The following is a 21,149-nucleotide window of genomic DNA, read 5'->3' on the forward strand; positions in this document are numbered from 1 at the left end:
GCAAAAAAGTTTTCCATGTAGCTAATGAGAATTTCCTGTTTTCTAGCTTGTGCTCATTACCTCTCATCCTGCCCCTGTGTACCTCTGACAGAACTCTGGCTCTGCCCTCTCTACAGCCTCCCACTAGGTAGTTGTAGGCGACAGGAGGATTCTTCTTTTACCTCCGCTCCTCCAGGCTGATCACCCACAGCTCTCTCCTCCCTTCTGTCAGCCCTGCTGCCATCCAGTCTGTTGGCTATTCCCCAGAAGATGCCAAGTGGGAAGCTTCTTCTGGGCAGCAGCACAGCAGGCCAGCATCATGAGCCTTCACCAGTCAGCCACCTTACCAGAACCTGGAGCTGTTCACAATGCCTCCAGTGCCCTTCAGTGCTCAAAACCAACCTCTGTTTTGGCTGGGAGAGCCATGCCCATATGACTCCCCAAACAAAATTCCACCTTGCTGTCTTCATTGTGATACAGTACGTTTATTGTTAAAAACCTACAAGCTTTCCTTGCTGCTGCCACAGCGGAGCTTGAGGCTCTCATACAGAGCACCGATCAAATCCTGGTTGGTGGCACACCCACAAGACTCATCAGCTGCAAGGGGAGGGTCCCCTTACTGCCATCTCTCTCTCTATTTTCTTGTCTACAACACTTACAAATTTATTTCCTCGTAAATAAAACCTGAGAGGTTTGTGTGACCATTCTCCCCTGTTGCCAACACCAATCCTGGTTGTGGCTACCACGTCCTGCTCCCCTGGTAGTTCATGTCCAGGTACCATCCAGATGGCTGCATCTTGGGTCAGGTCCCTTTGGTCAAAAGCCTTATCAATCCCAAACGCTTGGCAGAGCTTGGAGGGCCCGTTACACAGCTGCCAGTCCTTCAGTGGCTTTGCAGGTCCTTTCCTGGCAGCACTGCGCAGCTCTCTCATCGCATCTAAACCCCGAAGAGGCTCCAAAGAACGAAGTAAGACGGCAGCACCTTCCCCTGTGCGGAACAAGAACCACATGTTAGTACAGGCTTGTTTGTTGACAGCATCTCTGTGCTCAGCCCCAAGGCCAGCGGAAGCTCCTCAGTTCTAAGCCTGAGGGTGCAGGGAATTGCCTGCAGCACCAGCCACAGGGCCTCTACTTCTCCCAGGCTGTCACAGCCCCAAATCAGCTGCTAACCCGTGGTCAGTGCATTCCCTTGCCTATCCTGAATATCTGGAGTCCCACAACTCTGTGTCCTTGATTCACCAGAGCTGATTTGCTCTTCCTTTACCCCACTTCTTGATGTTCCCAGGTCTCGCTGCTGCTCCAAGGCTTGCCAGAGGACAAGAGGTTTTTCTTCTGTCAGCACAATGTTCAGGAATAAATACACATATGGTTCAGTTTTGGCATAACTATCTGAAGCTGCTCCCAAACCCAGTGGATTTATAATAAACTCTGATTATAAGATCTCCAGCTAACAAAGGAGAGTAGGAATGAGTGTGGATGCTGCCAACAGAAAGAGACAGCTTGTGGAGTGAGGCTGGACAAAGCCTCCTGGCAGGCAGCAGCAGGCACTGGGAGCAGCCTGGGCTACCGCTGAGGGAGCTTGGGATGGAGGCGTTCCCAACGCCAGCGCCCCGTCTGAGGTGTGGGTGGGACAAACGTGGCTTTGGGGAACTGCAGAGGAGTGCGATCCGAATCCTTGTGCCAGGGAAGCTCTCACAGGATGGGGTAGGCAGGGGCTGCACGGCCCTGGGAGCATCCCTTCTGCAGCTATGGTCCATCTGCAACGAGGAGGGCAGAAAGCTGCCATTCTCTTCTCAAATGTGATTTGTCACCCTGTCGGGAGCCTTTGGAGCTCCCCCTCATTTTGGGGACGGTGAAGCAAAGCTACAGCTCTGAGCAGAGATACTCCCCTGCAAGGAGGCTATCCAGCCAAAGTGGGACATAAATACTTCCTTGATATTTTCCACTGGGGAGCAGGGAAGGTCTTCTCATGACCTTGAGTGGGCGAGCTGAGAGCCTGGCAATGCGATCTGTGTGCTGCCCCACACAGCACCCGTTGTGCTGGGGCCGCCCACGACATTCCTCCTCTCCAGCATCTGCGCTCTGGTGATGCTGCTCCACAAGAATCTCCTCTCCCTCTCCAGCCTCAAACATCTGGAGCCACGCTCAAGCCTGGCAAAGGCTCTTCCGTAGCCCACCAGATCCCTAGGGACCTGCAGTTTCCAAAAATAGAAGCCCTCTCACATTTTGTACAAGGCCCATAACAAACTACTCTCCTGGGTTCCCAATGAACCTATAAACTGAAGGCCTGATTCTTGCTTTTGCAAGGTGTGCCTCTTGCCTTGAACCTGCCCAGAACCCCCACCGCCCCCAGTGCAGCTCAGTGAAATAAACAGACTTAATTCCAACAGCTGTCTGCAATCTGTTTCCAAACACTCCCTTCTCTAAGGAAGGGGACTGATGCTAATCTAGCAGCCAAAAGCTGTTTCCCTCTATGACAGTGATTTAGAGCTCAAAGCTCATTTTAGATTTTTAAGAACATGCTCCATGTCCTAATTCCGCTTTTCATCCGTGCAAACAGAAACATCCTTCATGTTGGGATGCTGCCTCACTCACCAGGAACAACTGTGGGATTCCGAGGAGCTGCTAATTACACTACTTGCCTTCATCCATCACAAATGCAAGTGGAAACTGTGGTTACATGTGAATTAAAGCAAGTCCTTGGGAGCTCATGTGAAGAAAGACAAGCCCTCAGAGAAACTCCAGGTGCTCCAAAGCATCCGCACAGCAGTGGCAGGGTGTACCTGGCACTTGTCTCCGGCTGCTCTTTGTGCGTTTCCACTAGGAAGTTTTCCAGCTCTTTCTAGCTGTGTGCAACACAGACCCTGCTCTGCTCCAAGCCAGCAGCCCCTGAGCGTGAGAGCAACGCCACAAGAGCTTTGGGAACAGCCAGCAGGCAGGATATGAGTGCAGGGATGCCTTGATGAGCTACTGCTTTCTCTGCCCTCCCAGCCCGCAGGCTGGCGCTCAGGACCCTCTGAGTGTATTTGCGTATCAGAAGTTTTACTTTAACTACCAAATAGTACCTGAATCCTGGCTCACCTCCTGCCTGCTGGAGTGCTTGAGCCTTCCTTCTTCCCTTTCTGCAGCCTGCCACTGCGAGCTCGTGTGGTCACCTGGCTTCAGCAGCAGCCTGACACAGACACTGCCACCGCCACACCATCAGCGCAGCTCGGGTCCTCTGCTCCAGTCCAGAGACAGTGTATTTACCTCCCATGCCTCACAGAGTGACTCCATGTACTGAGCAGAGTTTAGAACTAAAAGCTGGGGTCTGGCAGCAATGCAGAGGCCAATTCTCTCCCTGGGCAGCTAGAAATCATGAAATGATAATGAAGTCCCACACCCGCGCTGTGCAGCTTGCTTCTCCCTCCCTGGATCAACTCCAGCTCTCATTCTTGGAAACAGCTCCTGGCTGCTGTAGAGACGTTTTCTCCTCTCTCCACCCATCTGACTCACTGCTCTCAAAGCACTTCCTTCAAAGTCCTGATCTAGGATCCAAAAGTTAGGGAGAAGTCCACCCTGTGTGACCCTGAGCCTGGGTAGAGAAATCACCAGGATCCTGATTTTACACGAGATTATTTCAGATCTGGCAGCAAAATGCTCACATTGGCAAATGCCTGAGGAAAAAAAAAAAAAAATCACAGCAAAGTCAAAGAGAAGCTTGACTGGCATTTATTATCTTCCTGAAGCAAGGGAAGCCCAGCATCCCTCTTAGCCCTTGGGAAGGCTCTTTGTGCTAAGATTATTCTGCTGTTGCCAAGATTCGCGGTAGGATTCATGCACGCTGAAGGACATCGCTTATATTTTTCTATAAACTTTTCTTCCTCTATCTTTTATGATTCCTCCAAAAACACAATGCAGTGACACACTCCATGGCTTCAGGCAGTACCAGTCTTGACAGTAATGGGAAAGGCCCCTTCCAGTATAGTCCCACGATTCAGCTTTCTCTTGGTGATGTACACAAAGATTTACCCTTCCTCTGTGACAGAAAATACGAGACCACCCTTCAGCTCGTTACGGTTTTATGAACACAAAACCACAACCAAGTGGACTCGGCTGAATACACAAACAGCCTCAACTTCTCGCCTCAATGTGGCGAGGCAACGTGCTACAGCTGAAATGCTTTTGCCATCTGTTGGCAGCATCACATTGGGCTGAGGACTTACTGTTGAGGACACTGCAGTGGTGGTGGGTCGTGCAGTAAAACTTGCTTTTGTAGCTGCTCTGCCACACATCTCTGGCAGCACAGCTCTACTGGTGACACGCCTCTTCCTATCCCTGAGCTTAAAGTCTCGCATAAACCAAATACAAAAACCAGAAGATGTTTATCCCAAGTGGTAGGAAAACAGACAATGCTACGAGGCTACATATGAAAAAAAAAGGGAGCTTTAAAGAGCGAGAGGCTCAAGAGCCAAATACCTCATTCCTGAGAAGGTACGCAGAGGGCAGCAAGGAAGAGAGGCATATAAAAGCTTGCACACATGTTACTGTCTTAGATCCTGAGCTGTTTAAGAAGCAAAAAGCTGCCTGCACAATTCAAGTCAGAGTTTAGCTGTTGTCTGCTGCAACAGTCTGACCTGTGCTGCTTGCCTGGTCCCAACAGCGCATGTTTCCGGGACAGCCCTGTGTAGCAGCTATGCCAAGAAGGTAGCAAAACACAGGCAACACAGGGAGCACGGCGCTTTGATCTTCCTCCAGGGCAAGTACAGCTGCTTTCATTAAGTTAACAGCTCCACATCAGTGCTCAGTTCAGGAAGCTGAGCCGCAGCAGGACAGCAGCCAGTGGCTATCTTGAAATGCGCCCCTTCCTCATCAGGACCCTGCTGTGGAAGCAGCACGAGGGCTTGCCAGCAATGCAGAACTGGTCAGTTTGACCTGAGCCAGCACAGTTACAGCAAGACAAGGTCTCAGCAGGGGCACAGAAACGCTGAGGAAAAGCAGTGGTTGAGACAACAGAAATTTGGATACAGAACAGGCGTTTCCAGCATGAGGGCCAGATCACGCTACTCCAGCTGGTAAACGTGGCCACCCGATCGGAAAGACCAAAGCAGGGCACTGCTGGGGCAGCAAACCTAAGGCTGCAAAGCAAAATCTGCTGGGCATTTCCTCCTGCACCCCAATCCTGCAGCGTACAGAAAACTCACGTAAAGGCCTTGGTCACCATCAAAAGCTTTCCTTCTGACCTCACAGTCAACTTGCCATAGCAAAACAGGCCTAAATGAATAATTGATTATGCAAAAGTCATCGTGCAGTACCTGCTGACATTCAAAGAGAGAAAAATAATTTCTAGAGCAAGGGGTCTGACAGCTGTGGTGCCCAAGAACAGACAGGGAACACAAATACTTCCAGGGTCTGTTCTTACACTTACATCATCTCAGACTCTGTGTCCCCACAACACCATATCAAGGTTGCAGAGCAGACAGAGGCTGAGTTCATTTCTTTTTAAAGCACAGGAAGATCCTGGCAAAGACAGGTAATAACTTACTAACAGATCTTTTTGTTTCCTACAAATTCTCTCTTTGCTTTAGTGCAGAGACTCACTGTCTTGGGCATTGCTTAGGGAACAAAACGTCTGGTCAGACACATGGGGGAATGTACTAATGCAACACAAATAACATAAGAAACTAAAAATAAAGCTAAGAGCTCAGCTAAATCTTCAGATTTCCAAACAGCCTAACTTTTAAAGGTGTGGCTTGGAGCTATTTAGGAAGAGGGATATAAATTCTTTGTTAGCCATAATCACAGAAAAAGCAGAGACCCCAATCTCCAAATTCCATCAAAACAGCGAGCTCATTGACTGTTTTGCTACAAAACTAAACATAGGTATATAAGGGAAAATTTCCAAAAGCAAAGATTTCAAAGAAATCTTTTAGAATTCAAAGGCTAAGCTTTTTTTTTTAAAAAAGTAAAAATTATTATTCCTAATATTTCATACACTAAGAATCCCATCCTGAACAACAACAACAACAACAAAACATTCTTCTTTCATTATCTGAACAGATTTGGCAGAGACATCATAATGAAATTCACGTGTTCATCCATCAGACTCCAGACTTCCATTTAGGAACTCAGGCTCTTCCCCCACAGTATTACCTGGCACTGTTTTTCTGCTTGGCTCCTGTCCAAAGGCCAAAACCTGAGGATTAATGGTCACTGTGACAGCACTTGCTTTCCAATTAGGAATATACAAGCCAGGTTTTTTTGTTTGTCTTTGTTTTTAAGATCTATCTTTGCAATGGTGAAAAAGAAAAAAGCTTTTGAGAGTTTTCAAACAAAGTAAGTGTTTACTCTAAGAAATACATGCTGCCATTTCAAGGTGTCTAATTAACCAATAGCTTTATTGCAAGGCAAACACTGTCATCTGTAAGTAAAGCAAAAAACAGGTCTACAAGCAACACCTGCTTGTTAAAAGGAGAATCATATGATTAGGGCTTTTATTATCTTGAGAATAACAGAAGATTAAAGATCCTGTAACAGCCTGTTTTTTTTTTTTCCTTTTTTTTCCTTAAGATACAGCAAAGCAGCTAAAATGATCCTATAGTGGCTACTTACTTATACCACCTTCAAGGAACAAAGTTCACCAACTCACATGAATAAGGCAGCAGCTCTGGTCATCAAAACTGAAAGCTCCATCCTGTCCAGATTCCCTTCTAGTCCTTGACCTTTATTTCTGCATCTGAACAGCCACAGAGCTTGCAGCTGGGACAAAGACTCCATCTGGCTGGTCACTGCATAGCCAGAGATGGGCCCTGCTTGTAACGTCTGAAGCTAACACACTGGCCACAGCTACAAACCATTTACAATGGCAAAACTAAGGTCCGAAGGAGAGATTATGACAAGTCATTGACTTCACAGAGTCCACAGGGAACTCACGAGTGGCTGCACCACAGCAAATGTAGATTGAAATATCAGACCCGTGCTGTAGGCATTAAATCTCTTTCAGCCTCAGCTTACCTTGGCTGGAAACATTCACGCAGAAGTAAATCCCGTAGATCTGATACACGTACAGGGTGCCTGGTTTCATGAACATCGCTGCGTTTCGTTGAGTTTGCTTCCCACCTTTCGAGTGGGAAGCTTCATCTTCCCCACCCAGATAGGCTTCTGTTTCAACAATCCTCCCCCAGAGCTCCCTGCCGTCAGGAAGTCGGCGAACTAAAATCTGAAACAGAGGTCAGAGGGCATTGGTTAGCAACCCCCTGTACAAATCAGCCACAGCACAAGGGTTGTGGAAGCAAGTCAGAAAAAAGGGCACGATGGTTCATGGCCATGAGTTCAGTCTGTAAGCTAGTAAGAACTCTTTCAGTTTCTACTGTCTGGGCCACATCCCAGTACAAGAAATTCCTGTCGTTCACTCAGCAAAATGCTTGGAGGGTCTAGATGTTACAGTATCATACAGAGCAAATTGATGACCATATCTACAACAAAGCAGCAATCTCCACAGCCCACAGAGCTTCTTTTGTGGTTATTTTCTGTATTCTCCACCTCAACCCAGCAGGAGAGCTAGAGCTTTAAGGCAAAAAAGCATCACTAATATCAACTCTGAAGCACCACAAATACGTTTTCCTTTGATCAGAAGAAATATGACAGCAGCATAATTAAATAACTACTGTGACTCGATAGTCTCTCCTAGAGGTGTTTCAAAAAAGTCCTATAGAGACAGAAGTACTACTGATACTTTGGTTATTTTCTACACCATGGAGAGGGCAATTGCAGAAGAGCTAGAAAGTGGCTTCAGGCAGACAACAAAGGATCTTTGTTACTGCAGTGTGTTCCTCACTGCTGCTACCTCCTTAAATAAAACACAGTAGATGGGGAAAAGCACAACCACAACAGTGAAAAGATTCTCTAGAAAATAAACACTAAACTCTGTACAGCTTTTTTTTTTATACCTGATTTCTAAGCTTTTTTTTTTTTTTTTTTTACTTAATGCGTGTTTATAAAATACTGCACTATGGTCTCATCGGTCTAATTACACCATGTTCTGTGCTTCCATACTTAAAAACCAGCAATTCAAGAATGACTTGCAAGAAACAAAGCATACCTCCTAATAAATCTTTTTCCTGGATTGTTAATGCAGTCATTGACCTGATCCAGTACAGATGCTCCAGAAGTCTGTCTTAAATGTTGCAACTCCTATATATCACATTTTCCCTACAGCAGTTCCCAAATCATTGAAAACAATATTTTATTGGTTTTGTGAACAACAGTGACTTCAGAAAAGCACCGGTGTCTGTGAACACCTCAAAAGCACATCCAGATGGCCAAATTTCTCTTTCAATATGATGAAATGCAATGGTAAAGTTACAATTTTAAGAGCAGGCAGGCATTTCCCTCAGTCTTCAGACAAACTATTTACAGGTATAACAGTTTAAAATAATAAGCAATACTAATAAAGCAGGCACCTCCAAAATCTGGTAGAGCAAAGACAATGGAAGTAAACAGTGAACTACCAATGCAGTTATAATTATAACAAAATGAAACCATAGATTACATCATGGGAAACTGGGAGTTATACTTTAAAGAAAATCTAAAATTAACACAGAATTTGCCTGGTTTGTAATTGTAGGCCTAAACAGGAAAAGTATGGAACTGGGACTAAAACGTCATCTGCGTGGGGCAACAGAATGCATGAGGATGTTGGAATCATCAAGACAACAAAAAATGCACTAGTACAAGAAAACTTCAGGTATCTTCATATAGACTAAGAAAATACCACAGTAGGATTGGCCACAGACCATATTTTTTAGATACCACCAAATGTCACTATATAAACTCTCAAAGTGATCCAGAACAAAATGCGAAGTGTCCTCCAAAGGCTCATCTCTGAAAAACAACTTTCACAAAGTTGTTCAATTTGTTGAGCTTTCAGCCATGAAGTATAAAGTTCAGTGTCCTTCCACAAGCTTTCAGGTCTAAAAATAATCTATTACAGTATTGCTTAGCAGCAAAAAGGGGAAACTACATAAAATGAGGAAGCTTGTTAGGAAGAACTTAAAAGAGGCAGCCAAAGGCCAAAGCAGGAAAGGCAAGCCTCTAGCAGGAAGTCTATAAAGAGCAAATACACATCATGACGTCAGAGAGAAAAGCTGAGAAAGAACAAAAAAAAAACAGCAGGGTTAAAAAACAGAGCAAAGGCGTCAATTACAAGCAAGACAGTATCCTTCAAAAGTAAAACCAAAGCTAGACACGGCAATACATGCCAAAAACAACAGTTAGTGGAACAAATTCCTGAAGTTATCTAAACCAATGAGAACCCAGAGAGTTCACCCTACAGATAATAAAGGTATTAAAAAAAAAGCCTCAGATAAGATTGTAGCAGTAAAACTAAAAATACATTTTGCAGTTGTGTTTAGGAGGTCCCAGACTGGAACTTTTTACAGGGAGAACACTGGAGGAACTCCCTCCCATAAAGAGAGCCAGAGGGTTTTCTGAAGGACTTGCTGAGCAGAAGAGACACACGTGATCTCCCGTACTCTGGTTTCCAAAGGCTTTCAGCAAGGTTCACCAATTCCTCAAAATTTCTGCAGTGGGATAAGGTAGAAGGTACTTTCATGAACAAGTAATTACTTGTAGGTAGGAATAACAGGTCAGAGTTTAACTGTGGGACTGTGGCATCCCAGAGGCCTCCATGCTAGGGCTTATCTTGCCTCACGTATTTGTGTTAGTAAGCTGGGAAAGGCGATTATTAGCAAGCTCCCCATCTCCACTGACAATACTGAGTTATGCAGAACAGCAAAAATAAAAGCAGATCGTGAAAGACACAACTTTCATAGTGTACTTCCAGGGGAGAATGGAATATTCCAGTACCCTATGACAGTGGATATTGGTCAAGAAAGGCCAAAGACCTGGCATGCTATTAGCATCTTAAGATACGGAATGGAGGTAGAGGAGAAAATGATGTTCACTGCACAGCATTACTTTCCAGTGGGCAAAGCAGGAGTGGGCAAAAACAAATAAAGGAATACCTGAAAAGAAAAAATTGGCCTCAAGCAACCTTTAAAACACAAACAATAAGGTGTGTTTCAGTAAATCAGAAAATAAGTGAGAAAAATGCCACAAAAATAAACTAATTCTGAAATGTGACAATAAATTAAACCTAAAAAAATTACCTTTATGTCTTCATTCAAAATAGATTTAGCTACTAGTCTTTAATTTCCTAAACTTTACATGAGAAAAAGTCAGGAGAACAGTATTCCTAAAATAGAAAAGCCCTAGGGTCAAATTGCAGAAAAAGAATTTCATCCTTTTACACTAAATTATTAGCTAGCACATGCTCCAGCACAGTAATCTCAGTCTTCATGTCTTACCTGTCCTAGAAAGGATTTGGCCAGACTAATACAGGGCTGGCTGAAAAAATCTGCTTCTAGCTGGAAAGACTTTTTTTTCTCTGTTGCAAAATATTTGCTGCTTTTTGGAGAAGAGTCCCCATCAGGAGTGGTGTTCAGGTTCTCCAAGGCATCAGAGGGAGGAATGCTGGAGCTCCTTTGGAGAGCACTTAATTCAGCCAACAGCTTTCTTTTTCTTGGCATAGTTCTAGAAAATAGATATAAACATAATTAGAGGATGTAAAGCTTATTTAAAAGTAACTCATGTCCACACAGACGGATTTTTACACATCTCTCCACAAAATGAATCTGAAAGGTTAGACAACTTAGGCAAACTACAGAAGCAGGTGACATATTTAGCCGGGTCTACATCAGGTTAAGCAAATACTGGGCTCTGCTGATACACAAATAGAAAATTGCAGTTTGAGTTTTCATCTTGTAAAGACTCCAGACAGAAAATAACTCTGTTCCACGTAGCAGTAAAAATATGTTTGCTTTTAGTTTAGGAAATTCAGAATTTGAAAATAAATACGAAGCAGTACTATGTTAGTTCTCCAAAAAAGGAGATGATCTGTTAAGCAGACAAAAAAGAATACAAAACAAACACCCTGAAATTTGTGCCAAGTTAGAAGGTTCAGAGAAGTGATGTATCAATCATTTCATACAGTAATGTAGCTGGACAACAATCTAAGTCTCCACAGGGCACAGAACAGTTGAGATGGGAGATGCCCTATTTACAGTCGTAGTGTCAGACTTGCTTATCATGCTGTAAAAATGTTTGTATTAAGACCCTCACAAAACAAGCTTTAAATTCACCTACCAAAGGGATGAAGAGCAGTCTGTTCCAGCCTACAGAATGTATTTGTGACAACTACAGAATACAAAATTGTTCTTCCAGATTTGTCACCAATTTACTGTGCAAGATTCAGAAGTTCGTTTCTTTTTCTGTGCTGCAGTCCTTACACCTGTCAAAGAGGAACAAAGTTATTAATTCACTCTGTGAAGCTCTTTGAAATCTATGCTGGCTAACAGCGTGACGTGGGAGCTGGGGGCGATGGATTAGCACTGTGACTCCAACTAGCTTTGGTGGGAGATATTTCACTGCAGGAACATCTGCAGAGCACAACACAGAAGTGAGCTGTCCTTTTGTTGTGTATGCTGCTCCTGGTGCTTATTGGACTCTCAGAACCTCCCAGGTAGCCTAAGAGATTTTGGTGCTGTAGGTCATAATACCAACAAAGCATCATTTACTCAGGAACAGCTTACAGTTTTCTGTTTCTTCTCAGGGTCTAGCAAAAGCCAGTCTCCCAGCTGGGACATTGTCGTTTTTGGAAATGCTCTTTATTTAGCCTTTTTTATACAAAAAGGCTAAAAAAAACAGTGGGGAAAAATGCACTGTTCCTGTACTCCAACAAGACCGGATACACAAAAAGCTGAAACCAAACTCTAAAAAAAATCTCACCCTCTCATTAAATTCGGAAAGTGTCAGCCTCAAAAAGGAAGTCTTATAAGAGACTGCAATGACATCAGGTTTTAAAAGATGCTTCACCAATGCTAAAATTCAACCACATCTAGACACAAGAGAAAAAAGCAAGAGTTCAACATCCTACATAAATGGAAATCGAAAGAGACCTACACACAGCTGAATCTGCAAGGGAAGCATGTACATAGTGAAACTGCTGCCACTCATTCTCTACTAGATCAGGAGCTTTTAAAAATGCCTGCAAAACCTTTTGCCATCAAAAATGATCTGTAGCTTGCTTGGATATGTTTCACAAAGACATCAGCAACAGTTTCCTTTACCTGCACTGAAACAAAAATGAATCACAAGTGCAGGTTCCCCGGTACTGTTACGTTCTACTTCAGAAGCAGAGACACATGCATATAAAGGTATGCAGCAAGAAAATCACAGTGCCATGACTTGCAAAAGGATGTTATGTTTGTTTCTTCCTGAACAACTAATTCTTTATTGCAATAATTCAGTGATGGTAGAGACTTGGCATAGAATGGCCAACTCCATGCCAAGCATTCTGCTCGGGACCATTGCTTTCACTTTGTATCAACTCTTTAAATTGTTATTAGAAGTCACCTACCTCCCTCAGACAAAATTGCTTGTTGGCCTTTGCAAATGTGAGTCCTGCCTAGAAAGGAGGATGTGGATAGGAAAAGGGGTTGTGTGAAGGAAGGGACAGAAGAGGAATACTTCTGAAGAGTCAATCAAAGGAATGCTTCATGCTGGAGACTACCCCCAGACTCTTCTGACGGCATTAACTGGAACTTCCAGATCACCAGCAATACATGAAGACGTGCTGAAAACACGGCCAGTTTGTGTGGAGCACTAACTCAGTTGGTGAGTTGTGCTTTTATGGAATACAACATCAGAAACAGGATCCGAGTTGCCTGGCACCTGTTGCCTCTCCAGTTAAGCAATTCTTAAAAACTGCAAGTGCTCTCACAGACATGCTACATGGGCAGCCCAAGGGCACCGGTAATTTCATTGCTACAGGCTGATCCTACACAGACCTCAGCATCTTCAGCTCTCATTAGAAACAGCAATAGGATTCCAAGGTTCCTTTCCTCAATTTTCAACCAAAGGAAAGACTTTTCTTACATTTAGTGATTGAGGGTTAATCTTTACAGTTAGAGAGAGAATATTTGTCTGTACTCTGCATTGCATTACCAGGCATTGTTAAATAATTCAAGTCAGAAAACAGAACACTTGATCAAAGCCTTAATGGATGATGATCTGTTGAGATACAATTGTAAATGCAGGTTAAGATACATAGCTGACGTGATGTCCACCACAATAATGAACATTTTCAAAACCCCCAAAGTCTTCAGGCTCTACGTAAACAATGAAGGATCTGAGGAGAGAGGTCAATTTCCCGCACAGCTTGGGATCATATGCTGTATGGGACAAAACCAGTCTGCTAGTGGCAATGAGACAAAAAACATCTGATGATGTAATACAGGAACAAAAGCTAAAGTTTCTCCTATAAAAAGACACTTCCAGTAATCGAGCAAATCCCCACTTATTGTAGAGGCCGTGAAAATATGAGTCAGACATAGACATGAACGAGTAAAGCATGAACACGGTCCCTTTCACGCCACAGTAGCCTTGATTCTAACACAGCATTCTTATTTAGAAAAGCCTCCATTTTCCAAAACAGATTAGCAGCACATTTCCTGTAGACTGGGTATTTCCCCTCCTTATAGGGCCTAATTCATACCACTTTTTTTTTTTTTTCTTTTTGGCACGCACACATCTGTAGAGCAGTTGGCCTTCCAGCGTTTAGCTGTGAAATCTTCCAAGATCTTCCAAGATCTCTGGAGCATCGCTGACTGATTTGATTATCTGTGCATTTTGTTACGTATAAAAAGGCCCCAGGAGGCTCTGCAGAAGAGAAGTGGCAGGACAGGAGATGGGGATCACTGCGCACCCATCTTCAGAAGGCAGCCGTCCATTTACGCTTTGTTCCATCAGCTATCACGCCTCTTTCGCCCCAGCTGCATTCACAGCACGGGGATGCTGTTTTCCCCTCAATTCATTATATGGCCTTTGCAACACCTTAGAGCCAAGAAGCGTAGAAAATAGCTTTTATAGCATCAGAAAGGGATGTTTCGACACGGTAGCCTGAAATAAACACCATTGGTAACCGTGAAGACAGCTCCAAGAGCTCCTTTTCCTAGGAGCTCGGTGGCCAGACACACCGGGAAGCATTCGTCCCCTGTGCTGCGGGACCCCTGAGGCGCAGGAGCCGTTCCCGCAGCAGCACCGGGGGCTGCCCGCACCCCGCTCCCCGCCCAGCCGCCGCGGCCGGGCCTCACGGGGCAGCCCCGTCCTCCCGACGCCTCCAGGCCGCGCACGCTGGCGCCGGGCCCTGGCTGAGGCGGAGGCGGCCCCAGGGGGCAGCCCCGGCCCCGGAGCCCGCCCGGGGTGGGCCCGGCGGCGGCCTCCAGCCCGCCCGGCCCCGCCGCACACGCACCTGGCCGGGGCCGCGCCGTGCCGCCCCCATGTCCCGCGGTGCCACCGGGCTGGGCCGGGCCGGGCTGAACCGGGCTGGGCTGGGCCGGGCCGCTGCCGGGCACCGCCTCCCGGTGAGGCCGCCGCCCGCCCGCCCGCCATAAGCGGCCGTGAGGGGCCGGGCTGCTGAGGGGGAGAAGGGCTGAGGGGACGGCGGTGGGCGCCGGAGCCCAGGCACCAGGCTCTGTTAAAAAGGCCTCTATTGTATTTATTTATTTATTGCCGTCTTCTCGGTGATGTTCTATTTATTTATTTATTTATTTATTTATTTATTTATTGCTGTCTTCTCAGTGATGGTCCACAATCAAGCTTGCTTGATCTTTTGTTGTCATTCTTTTATGGGCCGCAGGTGGCTTTGTAGCACATCTTTGAACTCTTCCTGGTTTTCAACATCGACTTTCTGACGTGTTGCTGCTTCATGTTAATAACACCCAGAAAAATGAAATAGAGGGGTGAATATATGTTCCAGAGAATGTGAATGGTCACAAGCTGACTTCATAGAAAGCTGCATTAATTACTCCCTCAGTTCTCTGAATGACAAGCGTCTGGCCTGCAGAAGAAGATTCTTGGCTTTGGCTTTTACCCAGATGGAGCGTATGGTCAAAATGGGGTCAAAATAAGATTTTCCTCACCGCTCTCTGGAGATACACAGGCCTATGGATTCATAAACAAGTGTTTGCATAAAAGGTACTAGGAAAGGTCCGATTGATCAAAATGTATTTATTTCCTGTTTATACAGTATAGATCTATGACTTTGTTTAATTAAAATGGACAAATGGACAAAAATAAGCTCACAATAGTTAGGAGAAATACTGTTGTCCAGCTGCATAAATGCATTTAGCTTCAGCAGAAAATCAGTCACTTATTAGCAAAGAAATCAGGATATATATGTATATACATATATACAATCATAATCAGCATGGATTGACTGAATGCCTCCAGAAGAGCTTAGCATCTTGGACTTCCTCACTTGCATGGTTAACATCCCAGCTTTAATATGGTGTCAATATAAGAAAGGAAGGCCAAGAATGTGTATAAAAAGGAAGATAACCAAGCATCAAACTGGCCTTTCATCAAATTCCAAAAACTAAATGTGAAACTAAGAAGGAATGAGAGATGTAGAAAGGATTTCCTGGTGTCAGACTAGTTCAGCTCTGCAGACTTTCCCCTATGGGAGTCTGTGGGACAGGCACTTTCACGAATGCTGACTTTGATGATGGATCTATTTCATGCCCAAAGGAAGTATTTCAAGCTTTTAACACCTGAAGAATGCAACTTGCTCCAAGCCACAGCATATGCCATGTTCTTCATTTGTCCAATAACTTCAGTGTAACAGAATTAAAACCTAAAATAGCCTCCTGTAAAAGCTGATCTATTTGGGAAGATTAAAGTTTCCCTGTCTACTGGGCAAAAGCACTTTTTTTTTTTTTTTTTTTTTTTTTTTTCCCCTTGAAAGGAACGACTTGGAAACTGCTGTTAGAAAATCTGGCCTTCTGAGACCTGGGATCTGCAGCATGTTGGATGCATACAGAGGGCTGGGCTTTTCTTGGAGCAAAAACTGTGTTTGCGAAGTGTTCTCCACAGCTTCCAGGATGTGATGACTGTTGACTTACCTTCCTTCTGCAGTGAGTACAGCAGATCAGCATGGAAGCAGAAAAAAGCACAAAGGACAGATTTCCAAGTTTTCCCTGTATAAGATACTAAATCAAGTTTTTGTGATACTTGCTGAAACTGGATTTCGTGTCCAGTTTGAAAGTGACATGGAGTCTGCTCCCTACCAGTGGCTGTTGACTGGCCACTTTGCATGGCCACACGACTCTCACCAGGACTTGCAAGACAGCTGCAAAGTTTCATGAGCCAACTACTGAAGAATTCCTGCAGATGAAAATGCTACAAACAGCACAGGGTTTTTATGACACCCACTCCTGGCCTCTCCTGACATCCAGTCTTGGCTGCTGCTTCCTGCTTAGTTTCAGTTGCCAGCGTCTTGTTCAGAGCTATTTCCAGGCAGTGTCTGTTAGAGGTATGTACACACAACCCTCAGATTAGTACCAGAACTAACCAGCTACTAGAAGGCAGCAGGGCTCATAGCTACTTTGGTATCTCCCACACCCAAGCTGAGCCGTGGATCAAATATCTAGTTCTGCGAACCAAGACCATTCAGCTTGTTATGTAAGCAGATGTGTATGTTGTATTCTAAATTTGGTGACATCCATGATGAATACCATTCCACCTACTTTGTACTCAGGGTGCAAAGAATCACAGCAAGTGCATTGCATGTAATGGGAAAACACAGTAAATTAACAGACCCTCCAGGGAGCCTTAGCTCTGGACCTGAGAGGGCAGGCAAGTCCTATTTAGTAACATATTAATGGACTCTACTGGGTCTCATTTTTGTTTTGGATGCAGGATATTTCATTCTCTGACGAGGCAGAAATGCTTTGCTTTATGGGATTGCTCAGTGCAGATAAATAAATAGAAAAAACAAGTGAGCAGGGCAGTCTGCTGGGCTGGTGGGCTCTGCTCGGTGTATTTGTAGTACTAAGAGCTTACGTGATATCCCCACTGACACAGATTTTGGCAGTTCCATAAGGACAGACATGCCTGGGGTCTCTCCCAGCTGCATGGGGCAGGAACAACAGTGGGAAGCTGGAGGCTGAAGCCAAAGGCCCAGCTAAACTGGTAGGATGTTGGGAGGCATGAGATGGAGCTGACACACGCTATTGGCCAGCACTGCCCCTCTGCTGGGAGTGCTCAGAATGTGCTGGATGCAGGGAAAATGCCAGTGTGAGACATTTCAGTGCTCTTTGCTTCCAGGCACTTGTTCTGTACCAGTGCATTAACTTGCAGGCCTGTGTTTAAACGAGCTCCTTGAACTGAGGAGGGGAAGTAAGAGAGTGGCGTGGTGGTGCTGAGCTACCTACTGGTGTGAAACCACCACGAGCATGTCCACACCCCCTAGGCAGAGCAACAGATCACCTTTGACATGGATAACCTAGAGCAGTCTGAGCAGAAGCGGGCACAAAGAGGTGCATCAGCAAAGCTAAGGTCAGGGTAACACTGAGGAATGACAGTTGTTCTGCAGCCTGTGCAATGTCAGCAAACTGCTAGTAGCTCAGGTACACTCTACCACTGTCTCTTAAGAGATGAAAAAGATCCAAATTCAAATGCAGCTGAGTTGTGCTGATCATTTGTACCCCTTGTAAATACAGAAACACTAAAGGGAGTCATTTCATTACGTACTGTTAACCACCAAAGGGAACTTTGCAAAGGTGATGCTTGTATTGTATGAGTGTACTGGGATAAAGACTGGTCACCTACTTGCTAGCTTTGCTGGGAAAAGAACAGAGCAGTTTCCAAATGAGATCAGAAGCTTATGTCCTGACTGGGACTCAGTCGCTCACTGTCCTAGGGGCTGGTCACAAAAATTGTCATGGAGAGGGGGAGCAAAGACTGAAAAGAAAAGAAAAGAAAGAGGCTTAGAAAGAAGCAAAAAGTGGCAATTTTTATCACAAAGAAAGATAATTACACCAACTGAGAGTATTTGTATAGGACATTGTGGATACAACAAAGTTGTAGGAATTCAATATTTGTTTGAATAAATACTTGGTAGGAAAGTCTGTCCAGGGCTGTTAAATGCAGACACCATCTCTAACTCGGGAAGTCTCTGAGCCACAAACCGCTGGGTCTGGTGGAGTATTTAGGAGAAGTATGACTGTACGTTTGACCTGGTTTTATACTGTCTGTAAGCTTTTGCAATTCGCGCTGTTGGAGGTACATATCTTCTGCTCGATGGATCTGTTATCTGACTCATCTGCCCTTAGAGATTCTGTAGGAGTCACAATTGTTTTGCTTATCCTGCCTAGCTGACCCCTTCTAATACGTCTAAATCCATCCAGGCAATGCACAGAAGGTGAAAGAAAATGTTTGAAGAGCAAAAATGCCCCAAATCTTCTTTAGTGAAACAGAACTGCCTATCCAGACCCTGTTGTTTGCCATCACAGACGTCTAGATTTAGGATACACATGGGCGTGGGCATATTTAGAGTCATTGACCACAGGCATGACATAGCACTGGTTGCTAAAACTGACCTGAAGTTGTTTGCCTTGCAGGAACTGGTAAGGAGGCTTGGATTGAATATCATTGACTAAGGTCACAAGAGTTAAGCTTGAAATAGCAGAATATGAGAACATTTGGGATGTAAACAGGTGACTGGAGGGACTATGTCAGAGGCTTTTTGCAAGGGATAATCATTGACCAGAACTGTTGGCATGTAGGCAATGATCTAAGAAAGGGTTTACTGCCTGTATAAGACTGCTGGCAACAAAAAGGTTAGTTCTGACTGAAGTGTAAGTTAATTATATTCCTGGTGTTTTTTAACTCTAGTTTTCATGTCCTGATAGACTAAAAAGATGATTATAAATGCTGCATGAGAGATGTTCATCTTAAGGCTCACAAGGCAGAACAAGAACTGGAGAACCCCTGCTCTTAGGGTCTGTGTTTCAAATTTAGTTGTTGTAACTAAAATTACTGATCCATTCCCTTTTAACATCCTTTCCCAGGGTAAGAAAAGCTATGCACTCCCCTTGTCTCCTTCCCTTTTGAATCTGCAGGCTGAGGTTCCTTAGATTTTATGAAACCCAGTTTCTATGTAGGGGATAAAGATTTGGAATCATGTTTTCACCCCTTAGAAAAAGAAAAAATGCTCTCAGCGATTCCCTACACTGTTTCAAGTGCTCTGGGTGGTCAGCACAGAGCTACTGGCCACCCTCCCAGTCCTGTGCTGCTTATGGGACATGGGAGGTAAATGATGTATAGAACCATATGTGGTGGGGAGGGGGAGATAGAGGAGCTGGCAGCATGGTGAGGTCCTCGGGAGGACGGGAGGAGATGGAGGTTTTTGTGGAAAGAAAGGGAAATTGGACACAGGAGCCTAGGAGCCTAACGTTTTGTTCCACTGCTCAAAGACCCACTTAAACATGAAGGATCTCCAGTTTCTGTCTGAGTCCCATTTTAAAAAAAGGGGGGTTCTTGAACCCTCAAATCTGTCTTCAGACAAATTCATTGGGTTTAATGTGGTTATTTCCTGCTGCAGGGTTTCCCAGAAGAATGCAGACTTTGGGGTGAGAATTCAAGTAGCTGGAAAGCAGCAGGATGCACCCTCTGCATATCAATTTTTCAGTTGGCATTGGACGTAGTGTTCCAGTTCCAAGTACTGCCACTGAAAACAAATGTCTTTTTTTTTTCTTTTTCTTTTTGAAGAGATGGGAACTTCGATATTCCCAGGGAAAAAAAAAAAAAAAAGAGAGAGAGAGAGAAAGAGAAAAAAAGAAAAGAAAAAAAGCAGTCTGGGGCCATAACTACAGTATAGGTAAAGTTTGCTTTTGAACGTAAATCACTAAAGCTTTCTGCAGCATACACCCACTTTTAACATCTGCTTCAGCCAAGACAGGCCTATGCTGCAGCTTTGCTGTGGCTTTTACTTTAGGAATGTAACAAGAAAAAAAAAACAACACCCTGACCAGTACAATTATATTGGGAAAATCCCAGTGTAGTTTGATTAATAATGGAAAAACAAAACCCTTTGCTAAGGGATTGTAGCCTGTTTGAGGTGGTAACTCCTCTGTACTAACAAGGAAAACTTTTGGGCAATATAAGCCAAGATCCCTGTGTAAGAGCTTTTAACGGGCATTGAAGGTAAATCGTATAGTTAAGGAATCAGCTTTGCTGAGCAATGGCTCCTGAACTTCTGCAAAGAGGGGACTGGGCTCCCCCTCTTCCTGGGCCTCCTGTACATTTTGGGGGTGATTACACTGAAATCAGTAAACCTCTAGAGCATGGCTAACCTAACGAAAGGCCTTGACACTCACAAAGCAGCAGGGTTAACTAGCACTGCTGAAGCTGTTTCTGCCCCATCTGCTTGCCCTTCTGCCGTCATGGGTGGCCGAAGATGACACACAAGTACTGAAATCAGGAGCATTATGTGTCCTCTTATAGGAATATGTGTATTCCCACGGTGTGCTGTAAGCTGTGCCATGTAGTCATGTCTGCTCTGGAGGCAGTAGCCTCCTGCCAGGTGAGAGCAGACAGCTAGACGTGACAACCCTTCAACAATCCCAAAACAGCGGGACACTGAATCCAGCCAGCAAGCTGAGGGACTTGACTTGATGCTGGCACTAAAGACAGTAGGCAAAGATTTTCTGATCCCCATGGCTTTAATACTCAAAACAGAATCCTCTGGTGACACAAATATTCGCCACAGACTTACGAGGTCTTTGAAAAGAAGCTGATATGGCCTAGCTCCAAGACTCCCTCTTTTCCATGTAGGAACCTCTTTTCCCTACCACGGATTGCTGCCTGTCAGAGGCTCATTTCACGTTTTAGTCTAGGAGTTGGTTAAGATAGCAACCACATCTGGTTGCAATGATCCGGAACTTTTTTTGCCCTTCTCTGGGCTGCCTTACCAAAGAGTTCGTGTACATCACAATGTTGCTTTAGTTGGGATATGCATTGCTTTTGGCTGATTGTTAAAATATGTTGTCACATGGCAAGAAAGACTTCTGACTGGAAAGTTAGGAATGCAGAGCCAATATAAATATTCACTGAAAAAATAGGAATTATTTTCAAAATAGCTAAGCTCCCAATTTATTTGTTCCTACTTCCTGAAAATTTATCACACTTGCTTGGCTCATGGCTTTTCCCCACTTATCTGTTTTCTGCCTGCTGACATATTTCTGAGAGTGCAGCACAAGCTGTGTCTTGCTCCATTTTGTGGGCTGTGG

General features: G+C 44.6%; 1 protein-coding gene across 3 annotated transcripts; it reads right to left on the reverse strand.

The window, feature by feature from the left end:
* Nucleotides 1–444: 444 nt before the first annotated feature.
* On the reverse strand, nt 445–14,486 carry MPG (N-methylpurine DNA glycosylase). 3 transcript variants are annotated; one of them, XM_027468775.3, is made up of 6 exons: nt 14,330–14,462; nt 11,806–11,914; nt 11,164–11,308; nt 10,326–10,551; nt 6,973–7,177; nt 445–967 (listed from the first exon to the last, which is right to left on the reverse strand). In XM_027468775.3, exons 4-6 carry the CDS (start codon nt 10,545–10,547, stop codon nt 573–575), a joined length of 822 nt encoding a protein of 273 aa, XP_027324576.1. In that variant the 5' UTR covers nt 10,548–10,551; nt 11,164–11,308; nt 11,806–11,914; nt 14,330–14,462; the 3' UTR covers nt 445–572. The 3 variants fall into 3 exon arrangements, with proteins under 3 accessions (XP_027324576.1, XP_027324575.1, XP_071880082.1); XM_027468774.3 differs by lacking the exon at nt 11,806–11,914 and having other exon boundaries at nt 14,330–14,486; XM_072023981.1 differs by lacking the exons at nt 11,806–11,914; nt 14,330–14,462 and adding an exon at nt 12,437–14,176.
* Between the last annotated feature and the right edge of the window lie 6,663 nt (nt 14,487–21,149).

The sequence above is a fragment of the Anas platyrhynchos genome, chromosome 15 (genome assembly GCF_047663525.1).
Source record: "Anas platyrhynchos isolate ZD024472 breed Pekin duck chromosome 15, IASCAAS_PekinDuck_T2T, whole genome shotgun sequence".
In the NCBI taxonomy this organism is placed as follows: domain Eukaryota; kingdom Metazoa; phylum Chordata; class Aves; order Anseriformes; family Anatidae; genus Anas; species Anas platyrhynchos.

What these genes read in the sequence shown, in the direction of transcription:
- MPG (XM_027468774.3), bottom strand. Translation starts at nt 10,547, where the DNA reads ATGCCAAGAAAAAGAAAGCTGTTGGCTGAATTAAGTGCTCTCCAAAGG. An exon ending in CCAAATCCTTTCTAGGACAG is followed by an intron (nt 7,178 to 10,325) that starts GTAAGACATGAA and finishes CCTCTGTTTCAG; the next exon opens with ATTTTAGTTCGCCGACTTCC. An exon ending in CGTGAATGTTTCCAGCCAAG is followed by an intron (nt 968 to 6,972) that starts GTAAGCTGAGGC and finishes TGTTCCGCACAG; the next exon opens with GGGAAGGTGCTGCCGTCTTA.